Genomic DNA, 18,712 nt, shown 5'->3' with positions numbered 1-18,712 from the left:
AAAAATTGTGGATACCGTCAAAATTAATAAAGGTTCGGTTTGAAGAGAAGAAGCCCCTTGGAAAAGAAAAATAATTCATTCACAAGGATGATGATCATACTGATGGTAAGAAAAGCATATAGGTTGGGGGCAGGGTTCTTTTCTTATCTCCACAGGAAACCACTCATCTTCAAAGAACTTAAGGGACCCTGGATATTTAAATACTGATTCATGGACACTAGTTACAACCTAATATGGATCAACACAGAACCCGAATATGTTTAGTAAGTATAAAACATTTTTTTACATATATACTGTGCCTTTATTTATATGTATATAGAGCTGGTTTTGGAGTTGGACTATGGCTCAGTCCTTCTTCAATTCCAAGCCTGTTTATAAGAGATATCTCAGAGTTTCTGTCTCAGGTCAGGAGCCATGAAATGGGACAGAATAATAATAGTAATAATAATAATAATAATGATAATGATGATGATGATGATGATGATGATACTTGATAAACTTTCTTTGCCTTTCCTCATATCTGTGTCTGTCTTTATTATACCTTCCATCGAATATATATGTCTGTATATGTCTTTGTAGATAATGTTTACCTTTCCTGTAACAAACAACAAATTTTCCTTCAGTAATCTTTGAAGTTTCCAGGATGAAGATGGGGCCCCACAACATCAATTTCACCTGGTTACTATGACGTCATGTTTTTAATAGCGCTAAAATTAGACCTTTTTTTGGTTTTTTTTTTTGGTACCAACTACACAAGACAGTTTCAAATGGTGTACAATTTTGACAACACTCTGGCCGGACCTCCTCAAAACACTCAGAGGCTAGTTACAATTTCCTCGACCAAATGTTATTCTGGGAATTTTACCATCATTTGCTTTCATGGAACCCCCTGAGAAGAACGTCGCCCCCATGTCAGCTAGAAGCAATCTTAGAGAACGACGCCCCCTCTCCCAACAGAGTTTGCCCTCTGGTTTAGGGACATCATTTAGTAGATGGTATAGGGTTGAGGGGATGGGGGAGGTATTATATGGACTCAGGGGTGTTTAAAAAAAAAGGGGGGGGGAATTACCTGGTTTGATGGGATGATTAGTATTTGTGAATTATTGTTATTAGAAAATTGCATTGGTGTTGATTCTTGTATATTGAACATTGTATGTGAGTATGCTTCTACCTCTATTGTATGAGAGTATGCTTCTACCTCTGTTTAAAACAATTGTTATATTGAGATATTTATCATATTGCAATGTACCTTTCTACCTCTGATATTATTTGTATAATGACATTGTTTACGTTTGGGGATATTGTCCTCATTTATTGCACAGTTGTTTTTCAGGTTTTTTAGATACATAGAAATTATATTTAGTATAGATAGTATAATCTTCGACCTCTTTGAAGAGCTGTAGAACATGGCCTTTAATCTAACTTAGAGTTTGGTACTTATGAGACACAATCACTCCTGGCAACACCACTCTACTCCCGAAAGAACGTTGAGCACCAAAGACACTCCACTGGGAGCTTGTCTTCTTCTTGGCAGAAGTGGCCTTTAGGCAAAGAAAAAGCCCATACCTCGACCACTGACAGAGTTTCAGAGTATCCGTAAATGGATAAAAACAGGATTGTCTTATCTTGCCAAGACAGGGTTGGACAGTTCTACAAAAAGTTCCTTGCCTTTGAAAAATGTTATGTCAGTTGTGTTAGGCCTTAGCCAAAGTTGGTTGCCTCAACATTGCAAAACGAAACTTTGGGTGACTGCCCAGGTAGTTAGTTGTCTCTGTCATTTGTTGCACATTTTGGAAGTTTCTTGTTTGTACTTCCTGGTTGCTTAAGTAATATTACTTCCCTTCTCAGATCTTTGATGGGGTTGAAGATTAGATAATTGTAGTTACCCTCTACATTATTTAGACTCCTTGAAATAGAATGCTTAGTAAAACTTTTGTTATATGTTTCTTCTTAATATTGTTTGTAATTTTATATATATTATTTGTTCCTATTGAATATAGTTGTATTTGGTTTGGTTCTGTCTTATTTAGACAAAAGGGGGAGATGAAGGGGAAGCCTAGCCCAAAACCTTGTTTTGTAAGGCGTGTCCCCCTTGGTCTAAAGGCGTGTCCCCCTTGGTCTAAAGGCGTGTCCCTCTTAGGCGTGTCCCTCTTAGGCGTGTCCCTCTTAGGCGTGTCCCCCTTAGGCTAATATTGACTTATAAAATCTTGCGGGCCTGCGGCCTGCCTGCTCTTTGTTTTCCTGCCCTCCTCGCTGGAACCTTGGATTTGTAAGTTCCCTTTCCTTTCCTTTATTAAAACTGACATATATATATTAAAGCTTGTCTGGTGAATCATAACTGCCGATCAACCACGCACCTTCACCAGAGGTTCACGATGTCTCTAGAGGCCCACAACCCACCCAACCCTCCCCCCCCAAAAAAAAAGCTTAGCAGTTTTCCTCTTGCCGTAATGACAGTGAACTCAGGGCTCAAAGTCAGCCAATGTCTGAAGCAGCATGATAGAGCAGAAACCTCTATCTCCAGCAAACTTCTTACCCCACCCCAGCAGGTGTGTGCCAAGGGCTGCTGACTCAGCAGGGGGCAGATCCTGAGTTGAAGACTAAAAATCTGCATGCTGTACTGGTCCCAAGGAGGGCTGGTAAAGGAAGGGGAATCCTTAGCTGCAGCCTCCATGCTACCGTTCACTGCAGTCTCTGCTCCACGCCCCACTGAAACTGCCCTGTCTTTGGAAAGTCACGTTTGCTTCTCTGAAAACCTCAGGGCACCACTGAAAATGATGGAATGGTGGTGATGTTTGTTTACTGTGTTTCCATTAAAAAAAAAAAAAAACGATGAAAATGACAGTTAGTGATCTGGAAGGAAAGCATACTTACCAGTTTATGCAAAAGTATCTGAAGAATGTCCGGAGTCTTCAGACTCCCCAAGGACACCCATGGGCATGCTTCTCAGAACCCCTGAAATGCAGGTTAAAGTTCAAAGCCCCGAAAGATCTTTGAGGTTGTGGTGAGTCCTTACACTGTAATCACCCCAGAGGTGTGGTAGCCAAGGGCAATCCAGGTTCCAGTCTGCAAAAAGGATTTGGGTTCTAAAGCAGCAAGGGAGACTAGGGATGAACCGATCCCCCCTTCCTATCTGCCAAGAGAATGGCTCTTCCGACACTGCAGTGAGCATCCTTTGTAGCAAGGCATTCCAAGCCAGTCAAAAGGAGAATAATGTATCTAAATAAGTAAGTGAAAATAGTCATCAGCCTAGTGATGTATTTACCACATCCACAAGATTTTTATTTATTTTTTTTTCAGTTTCCAAAGAAATACATCATAGATGGTGTCAGTGTTTGACTCAGAGGAATGTTTGCACTGCGTAGTTAAGAGGGTAGGCATCCTCAGGCAGTTGAGGCTCAGATGTAGGTGGCCCTGACCCTTCACAGTGTACACTGTTACACTCTATTTACGTCTGAACGCTTCTCTCTACCTAGACTTTGAGAACCTGGTTTAAGAAAAAACTTTGATCTTTGTATCCAGTGTCTGTCTAGCACAGTGCTTTGATCTTAGTCTCTCTCTCTCTCTCTCTCTCTCTCTCTCTCTCTGTCTCTCTCTCTCGTGTGTGTGTGTGTGTGTGTGTGTGTGTGTGTGTGTGTGTATGTGTGCGTGCACGAGAGTGGGGGAGGAAAGAGAGAGAGAGAAGAGAGATTGAACCCTGGGCAGAAGTTTCTTGCTTTCTTGTCATGCTGGGGCTCCAGCATTCTCGTCGAGTGTTCCGGGTCTGCACCGCATTCCCAGTCATAAGTGGTTTCTTAGTGTCTGTCAGCTGGGGTGCAGTTAAGCGATCTGGAGGACACGCAGAGGAAGGGAATTTTTCCAGAAAATAGGTTGTTGTTGTTTTTAACTTAAGTAGATTTTTTTATTCTCCATCCCCACCCTCTCGCTTCTGCCTTATAAGCTCTGTGCTCATGGAGATCTCCGTGCTAATGCACGCGAAGTCATTTAAAAAGAACTTTTATTTCTGTGTGTATATGTGTGTTTGTTTGCATGTGGATGAACATGTGTTCAGACACAGGTGCACATGCGTGTGAATGCTGAACATCTACCTGGGATATAGCTCGTAAGGAGACATCACCTTGTTTTCTTCGAGTCTCTCCCTGGGACTTGGGTCTTACTGTGTTTAGTCTAGACTGGCTGACCAATGGGCCTCAGGTTGCCTTCTATCTTGGATTCCCCAGTGCTGGGATCACTAGTGTAAGCCACTGCACTCAGATTTTGATATGGGTGATGGAGATGAAATGCAGGTCTCCATGCTTATGCAGGAAGCCCTTTACTCAACCTCTCTTCCCAGATCCCACATCCTTCTAGTGACATCAGGCACGCCCCGGACTCTCACATTTGATCAATTATGAAGACTTTAGCCAACCCCCCGGTTTTATAGTGAGAGACTTCAATGAAATCACAGGAGCCTGTCATTGTTACTGGCTGTGATCACACAAAGCTGGCCTGTTTTAAAGTAGTGTTCCCTCTACTTTCCCAACGGCAGGAGAGGCCATCTAAGGGACCTTTCAGGGGCAGACACTATCCAGAAACACCTTGTAAGGCCTAGTGTGCCTTGCAGAAACCAGAACACGTGAAAGGAGTTGGATGTGCAGAGGAGCAGGGGTTGCATTGAGTCGTTCTTCCCCAGGAAGAGGAAGAGTGATCTGGGACAGCCACAGTTCCACTGCAGTGAAAGCTTGAGGTCTCTGCCAGGATGAGTGAGAGCCCGCAGTGGCTGTGGCCAGACAGTCATGGCTGCTGCCTGGGGTCCTGGACAAACAGAACAAGAGGGAATGGGCTTAGGGCCCCAGGCTTTCAGCCATTGAGCAGACAAATGCCTGGGGCTCCCTGGCTTTAGGAAATCTGACTGACCACAGAGGTTAAGAATGAATGAAGAGACGGCTGGGACAAAGGCGAAAGCCCTGTCTTCTCAGGCCTGTATTGTGTGTCAACACTTTGACACTGGTGCTTGAAGCTTCTCCTGTTCACTTGGGTGCCAAGGCCTGATAAAGATAAATCCTTGTGTGCCAAGTTCCGCTATTGATCTAATGATGCCCCGGACTGCAGTTGTCATCTGGGTTGCTTCCCCATAAATATTACATGTCCTGTCTCTCTTTAGACAACTCCCCCTTAGATGTAGCTCGTCACTTATAATACTAAGAATGTAATGACTATAAAAATATGCATAGGAACAGAGAGCCTTGATAGTTAACAATGGTCAAAATGAGATGAGTAACTTTTCTTTTCTTTTTTTTTTTTTTTTGGTTTTTCGAGACAGGGTTTCCCTGTAGTTTCTAGAGCCTGTCCTGGAACTAGCTCTTGTAGACCAGGCTGGCCTCGAACTCAGAGATCCGCCTGCCTCTGCCTCCCGAGTGCTGGGATTAAAGGCGTGCGCCACCACCGCCCGGCGAGATGAGTAACTTTTCTTGAACTGACATAAACATTCAGGTTTCATAAAATTTATCCCCAAGCCTCGGTCTTCAGTGATCTTGTACTCTGCATTCCCAACCCCCAACTCCTCATTTTCCCTCACCCCACCCCAGGTCCAGATGTATCACCATTGGTCAGAATCACAGGGTAAGGAGAACAACATCACAAGTCAGTTCAGAAGCAGACTCCACAAATGAGGGCTTCAATGTGACTGACTCTACCTCAGACAGCATAGTGTCAGAGCTGAGAGTTCACCCTGTGGCCTATGGAAGTGGTGCATTTTCCAGGGAGACCTCAGAGAAGTAGCAGGATGAGCATGCGCTAAACACCGTAGAAGACAGCGTATGACTCAGTGTTCGAAGGGTGTCTAGACACTTCAGCGGGCTCTTTAAATTGCCTGAGTCATGGTGCTATATTATACCTTTCTAAATTGAATGAAATCCCAAGGTCATAAATTCTCACTTCCCCAGCATCTCAGCACACTGCCTGGCTCTTAATATAAAAGCTGTCAAAAGAATAGCTACATCCTGCAAGCCCTAAGAGGTCGTCACCGTGAGACTGATGCTGACAGAGTGGCTTTTTAATAGTTGATTAAAAAAAAGAAACCTTTCTTGTGGTCATTATTCTGCTCGATCCTCTTAATAGCCCCACATGGTGAATTGACAACCATGTTCTACCACCCCACAGCAAAATGCTGGTAATCTCTGCTCTGTAACCTTCTCTCACAGCACTTTAACAGACTTGAATTAAACGGCAGAACTAGACACAGGAAGGGATAGACCGCTCCTCCTACTTTGTCTTGTTTTTATTGTTATTTGTTTCAAAGATTTAATTTAAGTGTGTGTGTGTGTGTGTGTGTGTGTGTGTGTGTGTGTGTGTTTGCTTGCTTGTGCACTTGAATATCCAGGCACCTATGAAATCCAGAGACCATTAGATTCCTTAGATCTGGAGTTATAGGAGGTTGTAAGTCACCCCATATGGGCTCTTGGAATTGAACTTTGGTCCTCTTCAGGAACAGTGGGAGTTCTTAAACATTGAGACATCTCTCCAGTCTCTGGGTCCGTGTTTGATGCAAACTCTATGTCTCCCTGACTGGTCTGGAACTTACTTTGTAAATCATGATTTCCTCAAATGTTCAGCAAACGTTTCCTGCCTTAATGTTCTGGGAGTGCTGGGATTACGGGCGTGTTCCACTATAGCCAGCCTCTCCTCTACCCTGGAACGCTCTCTGCAGCATGCCTGTGAAGCTTGTCAAGTGAATGTCTGGCTTCTCTGTACTTCCAAACGTTTAGAGACTCAGAAATATTCTAGCCTAGAAAAATAACAAATCAACACCAACTCCTAGATGTCTGTGGGATTATTTGTTTGGTGGGAACCAAGGTACTGTTCTGATTTCATCCTGAGAAGAGTCTCCTTGGATATTGCAGCATCACTGAAACCTGGCAAGAAAGCGCATTCCTCTTAGATACAGACATGCCATTACTAATCGGTTCCCACTGGACTGGTTGAATATATAAATGTAGCACATATTTATTTAGATGAGAGCATCCAAATTCGTAGCCCAGTGGTCTGCAAACAACAAACACATGTCACCAAAGGAGCCACAAGCCTCCAGAGACCTTCTGCGCTCATCCCCTGCCCTCAAGCAGCTCCAGCTGCTGCAGGTCACAACCCAGGCAGTCTGCCAACTGGGTGGGGACCATGCATCCTGGGAATGGAAGGTTTTGAACTGAGCAACTATTTTTCTCTCTAAATGTTTCTTCTTTGGATCTAAGGCTGCTTAGTAGGCTTGTTGGATGATCTATTTGGACACCGTCACCTGTTTCAGTGACCTTCACATCACCTTTCAGCCTGGCTTGCCATGGCCGTCAGACTGAGTGTTCTCCACCACTGCCCCACCCCTCCTTGGATCCAGGTCATAAAGCAGAGAACATCTTTACTGAATCCATGGACATCTCTAGCCCACAACAAGATTCGGTCAAGGAGAGCATTTGTCTCTCCCCTTTCACTGTGAATGATCCAGTCAAAAAGAACATTTAACTCACAGCCTGTTGTTCAGATATTAACGCCAGGCGAGGTTTGTTGGCAAGACCATTCCTGCGATGTGGTGTTCAGGAATGACCTCTTAGGCCCTCCATCTGGGAGTCTGTCACCCCACCCTGCTTGAGTGGTCTCCTGTAGCACCTTTCCCAGAGGCCTGGTGAAGGGGAAGTTTCCACACTGAATCCCCTGAGCAAGCTAGGAGCTATAATTGCAGAGATGGCGCTACCCACATCTTAAGAAAACTAGCCGGAAAGCTACCTTTTAAATGAGTCACACTGAGTTTGGAGGTTCCTCCACTTCACTAACAACCGGCTCCTCACACTGCATGCACTCCCTCTGGCAGACACAGTTCCTCTGAGCTTGAGCAAAATCATTTGTCCCTTTCATCAGCCACAGTGGCTGCACAGTCACTGACCCCTGTTTATGATGTCGATGTCTGTTTGCTGCCTGCATATTGGAGATGCAGCCCTTGTGTTTAGACTTCAAAAAATCAGAAGTTTCAGGGATGTGGCTGATTGTCTAGGAGTCGGTTCACCCAAGCTGTGAACTACTTAGGACAAAGCAAACCTCGCAATTACAGATAAGCCCACTTCCATCGACAGGATTCTAGTAGCCACTTTCCTTTCTTCATTCATTTAACCAGTTGGTTACTGAAGGTGAATGGATGTGAAATGACTTCAATTCATAGAGTTAGGATAAGCTCCTAACAGCGAATGATTCTGTTGCTCTATCTATTGATATCTTTCCTGTGCTCGTGGAGAAACTGAGGCACAGAAGCTGTCATTTTCTTCAAAGGAGTGAGCCTGATTCAAAGAGGTCTCGCTAACCTCCAGATCCCTTGTTATTTGTATAGTGCTCAGCTACCTGCCTCTCAACACAGGAAGAAAGTAAGAACACAGATCAAACACTAGGCAAAGCTACAATCGACAGCTAATGGTAGGGGGAAGGGCTTGGCTAGTGGAAGGGAGAAGTTGGAGGTGAAGCTGTCCTTGCTGATGTGCAGGCCAGGGTAGCCAGGAGATAATATGGCTGATGACGACAGTCAACAGTAATCAAAACGAATGTGACTGCCGACCAGCCCTGGAAGCACGAGCTGGAGGCTCACTTCCAAAACAGCAATTTGAAAAAAGTTCAGGGACTTTCCTCTTCTAATTTAAGTCCCAGCCATCCCGGGAACTATGCTTCCCCTGTGTGGTGATACATATCTGAACTGTTTGAAATATAAACCCCCAAATGCCACAGAGGATAGGCATGCACAGTGGATGTTTGTCACAGCCCAAGTCCCCAGATTTCAGTCTGTCTACACCAAGAAGGGCACTTATGTGACTGCGGAGAACATGGACTCTCCATGTTGTGCCTTTTTATTTTTATTGTTTTTTACACATAAGTCCATGTGGGTTTTTTATCATTCTGCCTTTGCAAAAATAGTCCAAACAAGTTCCAATGTAGCATGAATTAAGAACGTTAGGGCACTAACAAAGTCAACTACCCTGGAGTATCCTCCTTCCTTATTGTTGCCTGGGAAGGCCTTATGCAAGCAGCTTGATCATGAATAGACTGGGATATTTAGGAATGTTTCCAGTGGCTTCCTGTCAGAAACTGGTATCTTCTTTGATCAAAGTGTAAAAGGTAAGCCAGTCTTGACACATCAAGTCTATACTTGTTGAGTGTCCCCTCTATCCTCTTGAAAACTAGCTCATAAAAGATGTGTGTGGTGTCATGTACCAGTGATGCTTTAAAGAGATCTCTCTGCCAGTCACCCTGTGATGTGGTTAGACGTGGTTAATTGAGTCCGTTTGCACCTGTTGACAATTTCAGTGGTTCAACTATCACGGATGAGAAAGTCCTGTGTCAATCTTCCTTCAGTTCAAACTAATTTTTGGCTGCTCATAATTAAGGCATCATTTAATTTCTCTCCATCTTGTTCATCCCTACCTGACACAAGAAGTTGTACAAAGCTCAAGATACCATGTTCTCCAAGCTTTGGAACAAAAAGTAAGCAATAACTATTTACTGAAAGGGGAAATGAGCATGCACACATGTGGATACACACATGCACACACACATGCATATGTATACATGCACACACATGCATATACCTACACATAATGATTTTTTTAACTGAAAGAAAGTAAATATGCTCCCATATATTGCTCAGAAGTACTTTTCAAATAAACTTATTTTTTTAATATATTGTCCTCCCCTTTATCTTACCAAGCCTCAGGATTAATTGATTATTTTATCTGGGCTAGAAATGTGAGACAGTACTCTCTATGAGGGACTTTGCCGAAAAGCTGTCTGAAGCTACACAGTAATTCATAAGAAAGCTGAAACCACACTGAATTCTCTCCTGCCCTTAAGGAAGCCAAGACCATGTCCAGTGAAACATGATCATCCTGTTTCCTTTGTCCTCTTTTAACTTTCTGAAAAGTATGAACACTTTGTCTCAGTTCTAGCTCTGTAAGTTTAAAGAACTATTACTAGGGTATTTATTCATTAGGGCGTTGTGTGTGTATGTGTGATGCCATTAAGAAATAAATGAGCATATATCTATTGAACTAAAAATATGGAATGCTAGGCTGAATTGAAACAGAAATTCTTGCTATCAGTGGTGTCTAGAAGGCTCACACTCTACCAATGACGGGGTCCTTTTCTACTTCCGCATTTTTGGTTCCCAGCCTCCTTTACCATTCTCCTAATCCAAGGTTCTGGAAGAAAGTGCAAACTCAGTCTTTTGATTTTATGATAAAAACAAAATAAAACACAACTGAAAATCAAAGCTAAACCTAACTGGGACCAAGATGGAAACATACCAGCACACACCTCACCCTCCCCGGGAAGTTCCAGACATTTGGAGGACAGCCGACTCTGCTACCATAGAGAGGCTTCCTAGGAAAACCTGCCCACCTGAACAGAAGACCCCACCTGGTCTCTATAAAGTGAAATGACTCCCCACCAGAAAAGCATCAGGGAGCTGTCTGCCCCTCTGGAACCTAATACTCATTGGTGTTTATTTTAAATGCAAGCTTTTCTTTCCTACTTTATCCGAAATGTTTTAACTATCCAAACGATCTGAGAAAAGACCAAAAGGTCAATGGAAACAAGAGCCAACCAGTTTGGGTAATTGGGCAGAGCTTAATGCAATATTGCTAGAGCAGAAATAAAAATGCTTGGTAATTAAGTTTTATGCATTGTGTCTAAATGCTTCTCTTTAAAGTTCTAGAATATGTTCTATGAAATACAGAAAACACTCTCAAAATCCTGCTTTATTCTGCCTGTTCTCAACAGCCCCCTCTGTCTCTGGGCAGGCTGTCCTATACCTGTCCCCGAATCTTCAGACCACAAGCCAGTGGGCTCCAAATGAGGCCTCATTAGGTTCTTTGATGAGCACTTAGCTAGATTTTTGTTGTTGTTGTTGTTGTTGTTGTTGTTGTTAGACAAAAGAAGTGTTGGTTCAGGGTCTCTTTACAAGCACAAAAAAAGATTTAAATTTTTCCCTTCATAAAATATCAAGTAAAAATACATGCAACCATTCCGGGTAAGTTTGGTATCTAAGGAGGCCTAGTGATGTTGTCTTCAAAAAAGACAAAGCATAGAAGAGAGTGAACCATGCAGGCCAGGGAATGACTAAGAAGAACCCGAAGAGAGAGTTTAGGTTTCTAAGTCCCGCTTCCCCTGGGCTGACTGTGGTCTTGCCGCATTTAAGCACTCTTTGTAGACCTTCCCCATTTGTAACCGGGGATCTTGTGAAAATCCTTACAGTCTTGAGAGAAAGGCCATTAACTGCAGAAAGGAAGATAGTTCTATCTTCACTACACAATGGCCTGGCAAACCCAAATCAAATGGGATTACTGACACTCACAAATGGGCTGCTTCCTGAGCAGCCCTGGGGATACAGACGGAATTCAGGAGTGGGAGTGCGTGTGTGTAATCTTGGCCCTTGAGAGGTAAAGGCAGAAGTGGGAAGAGTTGAGAGCTATCTTAGGTGCTACATAGTGAGCTCAAGGCCTGGTAGGCTACACGAGACCTGTCTCAGAAAAAGACATGCAGTCTTTGTTTTCGTTTTTGTTTTTGTTTTTTCTTTATGAGAACCAGAGGAGTCTAAATTTGTTCCAGAATTGATTCAGTCTTTGAGAATGAAACAGGAAGAATAAGAAAAGGAAGTGGAGGCGCCCATGTTGGTGGTGGAGGAGAATATTATTTAATGACTCCATACCTGCCTTATGCAATTATATTGCACATACTTTCATTAGCTGCAGTGAAAATGTACAAGATAACTTTCACTTTTAATAGACCAAGAAACCAATTAAATTACTCTCCAAAAGCCATTTATTTATTCAGAAAATATTTGCCAAGTAGCAGAAACTCTTTGAGCTGCCAGAGAAACAATGGCCTCGGATAGAGCTGTATCTTTGCAAAGCTCACATTTTAGCCGGCTATTTTAAACATGATTACTATTATTAGTCATGATAAGAAAATGTGTTGGCCAGGCAGTGGTGGCATACGCCTTTAATCCCAGCACTCGGGAGGCAGAGGCAGGTGGATCTCTGTGAGTTCAAGCCCAGCCTGGTGTGAAAGAGCTAGTTCTAGCTCCAAAGCTACAGAGAAACCCTGCTTCAAAACAAAACAAAACAAATGTGTGTTAAACTGTCACATAATATCTGCACATAGTAAGTGCATATGTACATTTGAGTAAAGTTTTCACACAGAGACTCTATTGCAGGCAATACACCATGTGACCCGACACTTTCTCTTCTGTCGCACTCTCTTTGAAGCTAGTATATCAGTTATTTTTCTCATTGTTCTGACAAAAACTACTTAAGGAAGGAAAGGCTTATTTTTTGCTCACAGTGCCGGGGTACAATCCATCATGGCAGAGAAGTCATGGCAGCTGGAGGTAGAGGCAGCTCCAGATTGTATCCAGTCAGGAAGCAAAAACAGATGAATTGCTTCCATTATTTCATTTAGTTCAAGAGCCCAGCCCATGGGATGGCACCATCTACATTTAGGCTGTCTCCCTATCCAGTTAACCCAATCTAGAAAATTCCCTTACAGACAAGCCCAGAGATTTGTCTTCATGGTGGCTCTAGAGCCTTTTAGGTTGACAATCAATATAAAGCATTAGAGAGCTAACCATAATCAGTTCAACTGATTTTATGATCTAATAATGAGTCAGGCATGATCCGATGTGAAACAGGCTGACTTGCACAGAATAGAGATAATTCAGCATGTCTTCAAAAACTGGGAGCCTTCTGCATATGTTATATTTGCTGCTACTGAATGGGTTTAGTGCACAGGACAAAGGCTAGGGAAAGGCAGATAAGAAACGGAAGAAGACGCCTATCATTTGGGCTTGGTGGAAACCATCTAATTCCAGTTCCAATTGCCCAAGTTCTTCCCCCTCTCCTTCATGTGAGCCCTCTGTTTGCTCCAACCCTTTGTTCTCTCCACACAGGCTGACAACGGAATACCCAGGCCACTATGGGGAAGAAATGGACATGATTTCCTATAACTATGACTACTACATCCGGGGAGCAACAACTACTTTCTCTGCAGTGGAAAGGTGAGGAAGGTCAAGGAGGGCCACCCCTTTTCCAGCAGGCTCAGGGCTAGAGATGTGAGGATCCGCTTCTTGCCAGGATCCTGACTGTGGGTATTTTTACTCGCTGACCTCCATACTCTAGTTTCCTACTTAGTCAAGGATTAACTGTGGGTTTGGTTAGGTAGCAGGAGCCAGTGAGATGTGAGAGTCCTCAGGATCTGCCTCACAAGGCAGAGTGACCTTTCCAAGGAGGACAGATACCAGCCTACTCCACAGCAGAGTCCGGAACTTGATGGACATTAGCGTCCCTTGATGGTCTGAGCAATTCCTGTACTGAGCTTCAGAAAGTGTTTGGCACAACAAGAACAGGTTGGAACAGTTGAAAGAGTTGGGCCCTTTCTAGTCCTGTGCCTCGCTGTGTGCTCCCCGCTTAGAATTATAGGACAGGAGAGAGAAAAGAAGAGGAGGGGATTGGCAAGGAAGAACACACAAAATCCATTCTCTTGGTATGCTCAGTCTGCTAGAGCAGAGCACCTGAGACTGGACCATTTATAAAACCAGAGATCTATTCCTCACAGTCCCAGAGGCTGGGGAATAGGAGATCAAAGAAGAAACTGATATATGGTAAGGACTACTCTTTTCTTCAAAGATGGGACCTTTCACTGTGTCCCCATACAGCAGATGGTCAAAGACAGTTGCACAGAACCTATTTATGAAAGCACTAATAGCAGTCACAAGGGCAGCATCTTTTTGACATAGCCAGCCCCCACAACCCTTGCCTCTTGGTACTACTTAGTACTATGACTACATTGGACACTTGTTTACAGCACACAGATGTTGTGGCAGACATTAACATGTGGACTATGTGATCTAACTAATCACATCCAGAAACGAAAAAAGGAGTAAGTCATTTCATGATGAAGTGGGAATCTTTCTTGAATGAAGAGAAGATTTGAGTAACTCGAGAAAAACAACACCAACCTGCACCCCCAGCCTACTCCCACTCCCACTTCTCCCATTATTCTTTTGTGGTCCTCTCTCAAATACACCCAAATCATAAGAAAACAAAATTCAGAATTCCTGTAGACATGATCTTCATGTAGACTTTGTGGTTGGTTTTCTATTAATACATGAAAAAGTATAAAGAAATTCAAACCTTAAGAGTTGATGTGACTACTTTTAATCAGGTGATAATGATATCACACAAAAATGAATTCCAGAAAGATCACCCACTCGGATTTTGCAAACCTAATAGAGCTGACAGCAAAATCTCATTAGCTAACAGACTATGAGCAATTTGAATGCCATTTATCTTTTGTGTCTATGCATTCAAATGCAGTTACATCTCAGTTAACTGCTGTTAACTTATTTAATGTGGATTATAACTTTTAAAAATACAAAATAGCTTTGGAAAAGCACATCGTATGTTCCAGGCTCCACAAACAAAAGATTCTTATTTCCCCACAGGAGAGCACCTTAGTTCTCATATGCAACTTGTTTTTGTTAGAGATAGGATTTTAACTTATTTAGTTACCCATTTCTTAACATCTACAGTTTCAAAAAGGAATGGGGCTTAGGATAAACTCACCCTACTGAGGAGAAACAATTGAGTGGTGTGCTGCACAGCAACTATATTTAAATACAGACCCAAGAACTCAAAGAGCGTGAAAATCTAATGTCATTGAACAGTAAAACGTCTGCCAAAGTTCACAAGATAGTACCAGTGTCCAGTGATCCTAAAGATTCCCCAGGTTAAAGGGGAAACTGGTTCTGAGTTTTCTGGTTAATAATATAGCAGGGAATGAAAACAGTAAAGAACAAATATCACCCAAAATTGGTGTGAAGTATTTTTTGGCAGTTGAAACGGCCAGTTCTTGCTGGCTTGGAAATAATGATTAGTCACATAAATTGTATAGACTCACCAAAGACTGAGATATGGTATGTCTAGATTGTTTTAAAATCAATCTCTCCTCCTTCCAGATTTAAAAAAAAGAAAGAAAGAAAGGAAGGAAAGAAGGAAGGAAGGAAGGAAGGAAGGAAGGAAGGAAGGAAGGAAGGAAGGAAGGAAGGAAGGGCGAGCATGGAGCATGCCCGTGTAATTTTGCTGCAGTTGCTAACATTCAATAGCTTGAAGGTCCACTGTTTTCGTTTCTTTCTTTCTGTTCAGGATGGTATGCTCGCCCCCACCTCCACTGGACAGATACCTTCAGAGCAAGGGCTTCCTTTTCTTGTGCAGCTCATAGAAGTCTCCTCCTGGAATAGTTTCTACCCTGGGCAGAGACGATTCTTTGTTGCAGGTGTCTGTCCTGTGAGTCTCTAGGTGTTAGGCCAACCCACTGCTACACCTTAAACTCTTTGAAGCCATTGACAAATATACCATGGTAGCCCCTGAGACCCTAGTTGAAAGGTACTGTCTGGAAGGAAAAACAGAACCTGGCTGGACCCCTTGATTCTTTTAGGACAAAGTCGAAATTTCTCCCAGTATCTGTTAACTGCCTCTTAAAAGAATAACACAAATGTGGGGCCACAAGATCTTCCTCATCTTCTTCCTGCATAGATGTGCACGTGTTAGCTATGATAATTGAATTCGCTTAGAAAACACACACAGCACCAGCTTATTAATCTTCTAAAGCAAGCTGTATCCTCTGTGGATGATTTTACGAGAACATATACAGCTCATTCCCCTAGGTCCTCAAAGATGTGTGCTGGAGAACAACACTATCCCCAATGGCTCTGCAGAGACAAAGCTGGAAAAAGCTGGAAAAACAGACTCAGAATTAGGAAGCCGGCTTGGGCTATTAGCTCACCGCTCCCATTCCCCACCCAGAATAGTATGGTCATCCCCACACACTTCTCATTCAGAAGCTGGATGCGGGTACCACCTGCTGTAGTGTTTAGGAGACACCGAATCAGACACCTGGAGGATGGAAAGGGGAGGAGGAGAAAAGACCGTGTTTGGAAGAAATTGCTTGGTTGGCTATGGAGCAAGTAGTTCTACACTTCACTGGGATTATGCAAAGCGCATGACAGCTGTGTCCTCTGGTGGCATTACAGTCACCTGGCAAGGGAAGCGGAGTGCTCTAGGAGAAAGAACAAGATTTGAGGCCAGCACACTTGAAATCTGATAGCAACACCTATTACTTGTAATCCTTTAAAGCAAGTCTTAGTTCACTGAGCCTGTTTCTTCACAAATCAGTGAGTCACTGTGGGGATTATTGAAGGAACACGTAGTCGTAGAGCATCTGATGCAGGGCTGGGCACATTGGAAGCACAAGGGGCTTCACAACGACAACGGTGCCTGCCATGGTTAAATAGTATCAGACCGCGGGGGTGCTCTGCAGCGTAGATAGTCCCTGCATTTCCATTAAATAGTTGAAAAAAAGATCATGGTCCTAAGCTCAGCAAACACATGTACCCACACCCTGTTTTTCAAAACTGAGTGGTTCTATACCCTTTCAAATCCATCCCATCCCTTAAATAGGCCATTCCATTTCCAATAGGTGAGAAGAGCAGGCTTTCTCTTTCCCACTGGAAGGTGTCTGGCCTTGTCGCCACTCACCTTACATGTGGCTTCAAAGAGGAAACACAGTGCATCTCCTGTAGCCCATGTTGTGGAGAGTACTGACTCGATAGAAAGGAAGGGTTGGTGGGACAATAGATGGCCTTTTAGGCGGAAGTTTCTTCACAATGAAATGGAGACCCTGCTAATAAATGCTTTTACTCTGAGCCATGAACTTGTAACTCCTGGAGGCACCTTGGAGATTCAGCCATGGAGAACTAACCTCCGGCCATGAATAAGAGCCTCCCTATGGCCTATAGCCAGTAAGGGGCCAACTAACCTTACAAACCCTTTGGTTGTCTGGAGTCATTATCGCAAAGTCTTCCAAGAACAAGGTGAGGCACCCCTGCATCTCTGAGATCCTGCCTGAGCCCCTCGTCAAGGCTGTTTGCCCACAGCGACTCTTTCTGCTCTTACTGACATTCGTCTGGTTCTCCTCCCACAGGGATCGCCAGTGGAAGTTCATAATGTGCCGGATGACTGACTACGACTGCGAATTCGCAAGTGTTTAGATTTGCCGCCTGCAGAGGCCCGGGTGAAGGGCGAGGGGCCAGGCGTCCTGAGGGGTTCCTGTCTCACAAGCTAATATCGGTTAGAACATCTGCAGTTCTTTCTTTGGCTCTCTTCCCTGAGATGGGAGCTACAGTGTCAGCTGCCTGGGACTTTCTCACCATGATTACACATATAAACAAACCCACAATTCAGCCTGGTTTCTCACTTTCCACACTTTCCATAACAACCCTCTCCAGTTGCTGCTGATGGCTTCCTTGCATACCACATATACAGCGCCCGCGTTCTTGCTGCCTGCAGCCCAGAGCACCTGCCAATGCCTTGCTGCTGTTCTGAGCGTCAAATTCAGCTTAGATAGCTTGGAGGGAGGGAGAGAGAAGGGAGGAGTTGAGATAAAGATTCTCTACAGTTAAGTCCATTGGAGTGACACCCAGAGATCTCACCTGGGGTGGAGAAGCACTCTCTTTCTTAAGGGAACTACCCACTCCCTCCTTCCGTGGGGGTCACACGTACATAGAAGTTCAAGTGAAGATCCATGTGCTCCGGGAGAGAGGGGACTTGGAGGTGAAAGGCGGAGGTGGGAGGGTTTGAGGACCGAGCTGAGACGTCAGGCTGAAAGAACTTCCATTAAAGACATATGTCAACACACCCCAAAATGGAAATGAATACAAGGACCGGGAGAACCTTTGAGAGTCTCAAGACAGAAACAGTGGAAGATGAGAGAATGGGAGTCCGACTAGGAATGTGGGAAGACAAGAGTGACCAGGAGAAGAGGGATCTTGGGTCATCAGAAGCTTGGGACATGCCCAGTATTCTTAGGAAGGCTGGCGTATCCCCACAAACCACAGGAGAGCTGGTGGCACCTATCTGGACTGGTCCTGAAGGATCCACACCCCCCTTTTCCCATGTAGCTTGGAAGTGAATTTTGTGGGGATGACACTGTCTTTCTCTCTGTGGTGACATCTCTTTCCTTAGCCACTTGTACCTTCTTCCTCACAATAAAAAATAAATAAATAAAAGTATCAATATTCACTACTATCAATATCAAAGGTCATTTTGTGTCCTCTCCCCTCCCGTTTTGGTTATTCATTAGCTCATTCTGAAAATACAGCCTCACGTTGCGGTTTGGGACAAGGCTCGAAGAACATAATGATGGCCATGATGTGATGCGGTTGGAGGAATCAGACAATTAAGACACTGGGTGTCAAGCTCTCATGTCACGTGAGGATCGGACAAAGGATGGGACCACGTTTCTCAGACTCTGAATCAAGCTACTTTCCTCCTGATGTCTCCCAGTTGTCCATACCCCAGTATGTCACATGAAACTGTAGCCATAAGAAGCTCATATTCCCTTTGCCTACACCACTTGCTTATTCTTTTCTTACCTCTGCTACCCTTCCCTCAACCTCTCTCTGGGTAGGCTCAGGAAAGCAACTAGGACAGCAGCGCCAAGGGGGTAGGTACGCTTGGCTACATGCCCCAGCTAGGTGGGGAGATCATGACTCTCAGCCAGCAGAGGCTACATTTCCTGCAGCAAGACCCCAGTGTTGGGATGGGCAAGAGAGAACTAAAGATGCCCTCCTCTGTCTTGATTCTTAAGAACT

The 18,712-nt window shown here is 43.9% G+C and overlaps 1 protein-coding gene across 1 annotated transcript in view; it reads left to right on the top strand.

The window, feature by feature from the left end:
* The window catches only part of Dpt (dermatopontin), a 35,474-nt gene extending 17,331 nt beyond the window's left edge, over positions 1-18,143 (top strand). Inside the window, exons 3-4 of the mRNA XM_038349963.1 lie at positions 12,953-13,060; positions 17,044-18,143. Coding sequence (XP_038205891.1) covers positions 12,953-13,060; positions 17,044-17,110 — 175 coding nt within the window. The 3' untranslated portion in view covers positions 17,111-18,143. The remainder of the gene's footprint in view (positions 1-12,952; positions 13,061-17,043) is intronic.
* Positions 18,144-18,712: the final 569 nt, after the last annotated feature.

Source organism: Arvicola amphibius, chromosome 12 (assembly GCF_903992535.2).
Source record: "Arvicola amphibius chromosome 12, mArvAmp1.2, whole genome shotgun sequence".
In the NCBI taxonomy this organism is placed as follows: Eukaryota; Metazoa; Chordata; class Mammalia; order Rodentia; family Cricetidae; genus Arvicola; species Arvicola amphibius.
Note: the sequence above shows the minus strand (reverse complement) of the source record. Positions and strands in the feature narration are given on the sequence as shown.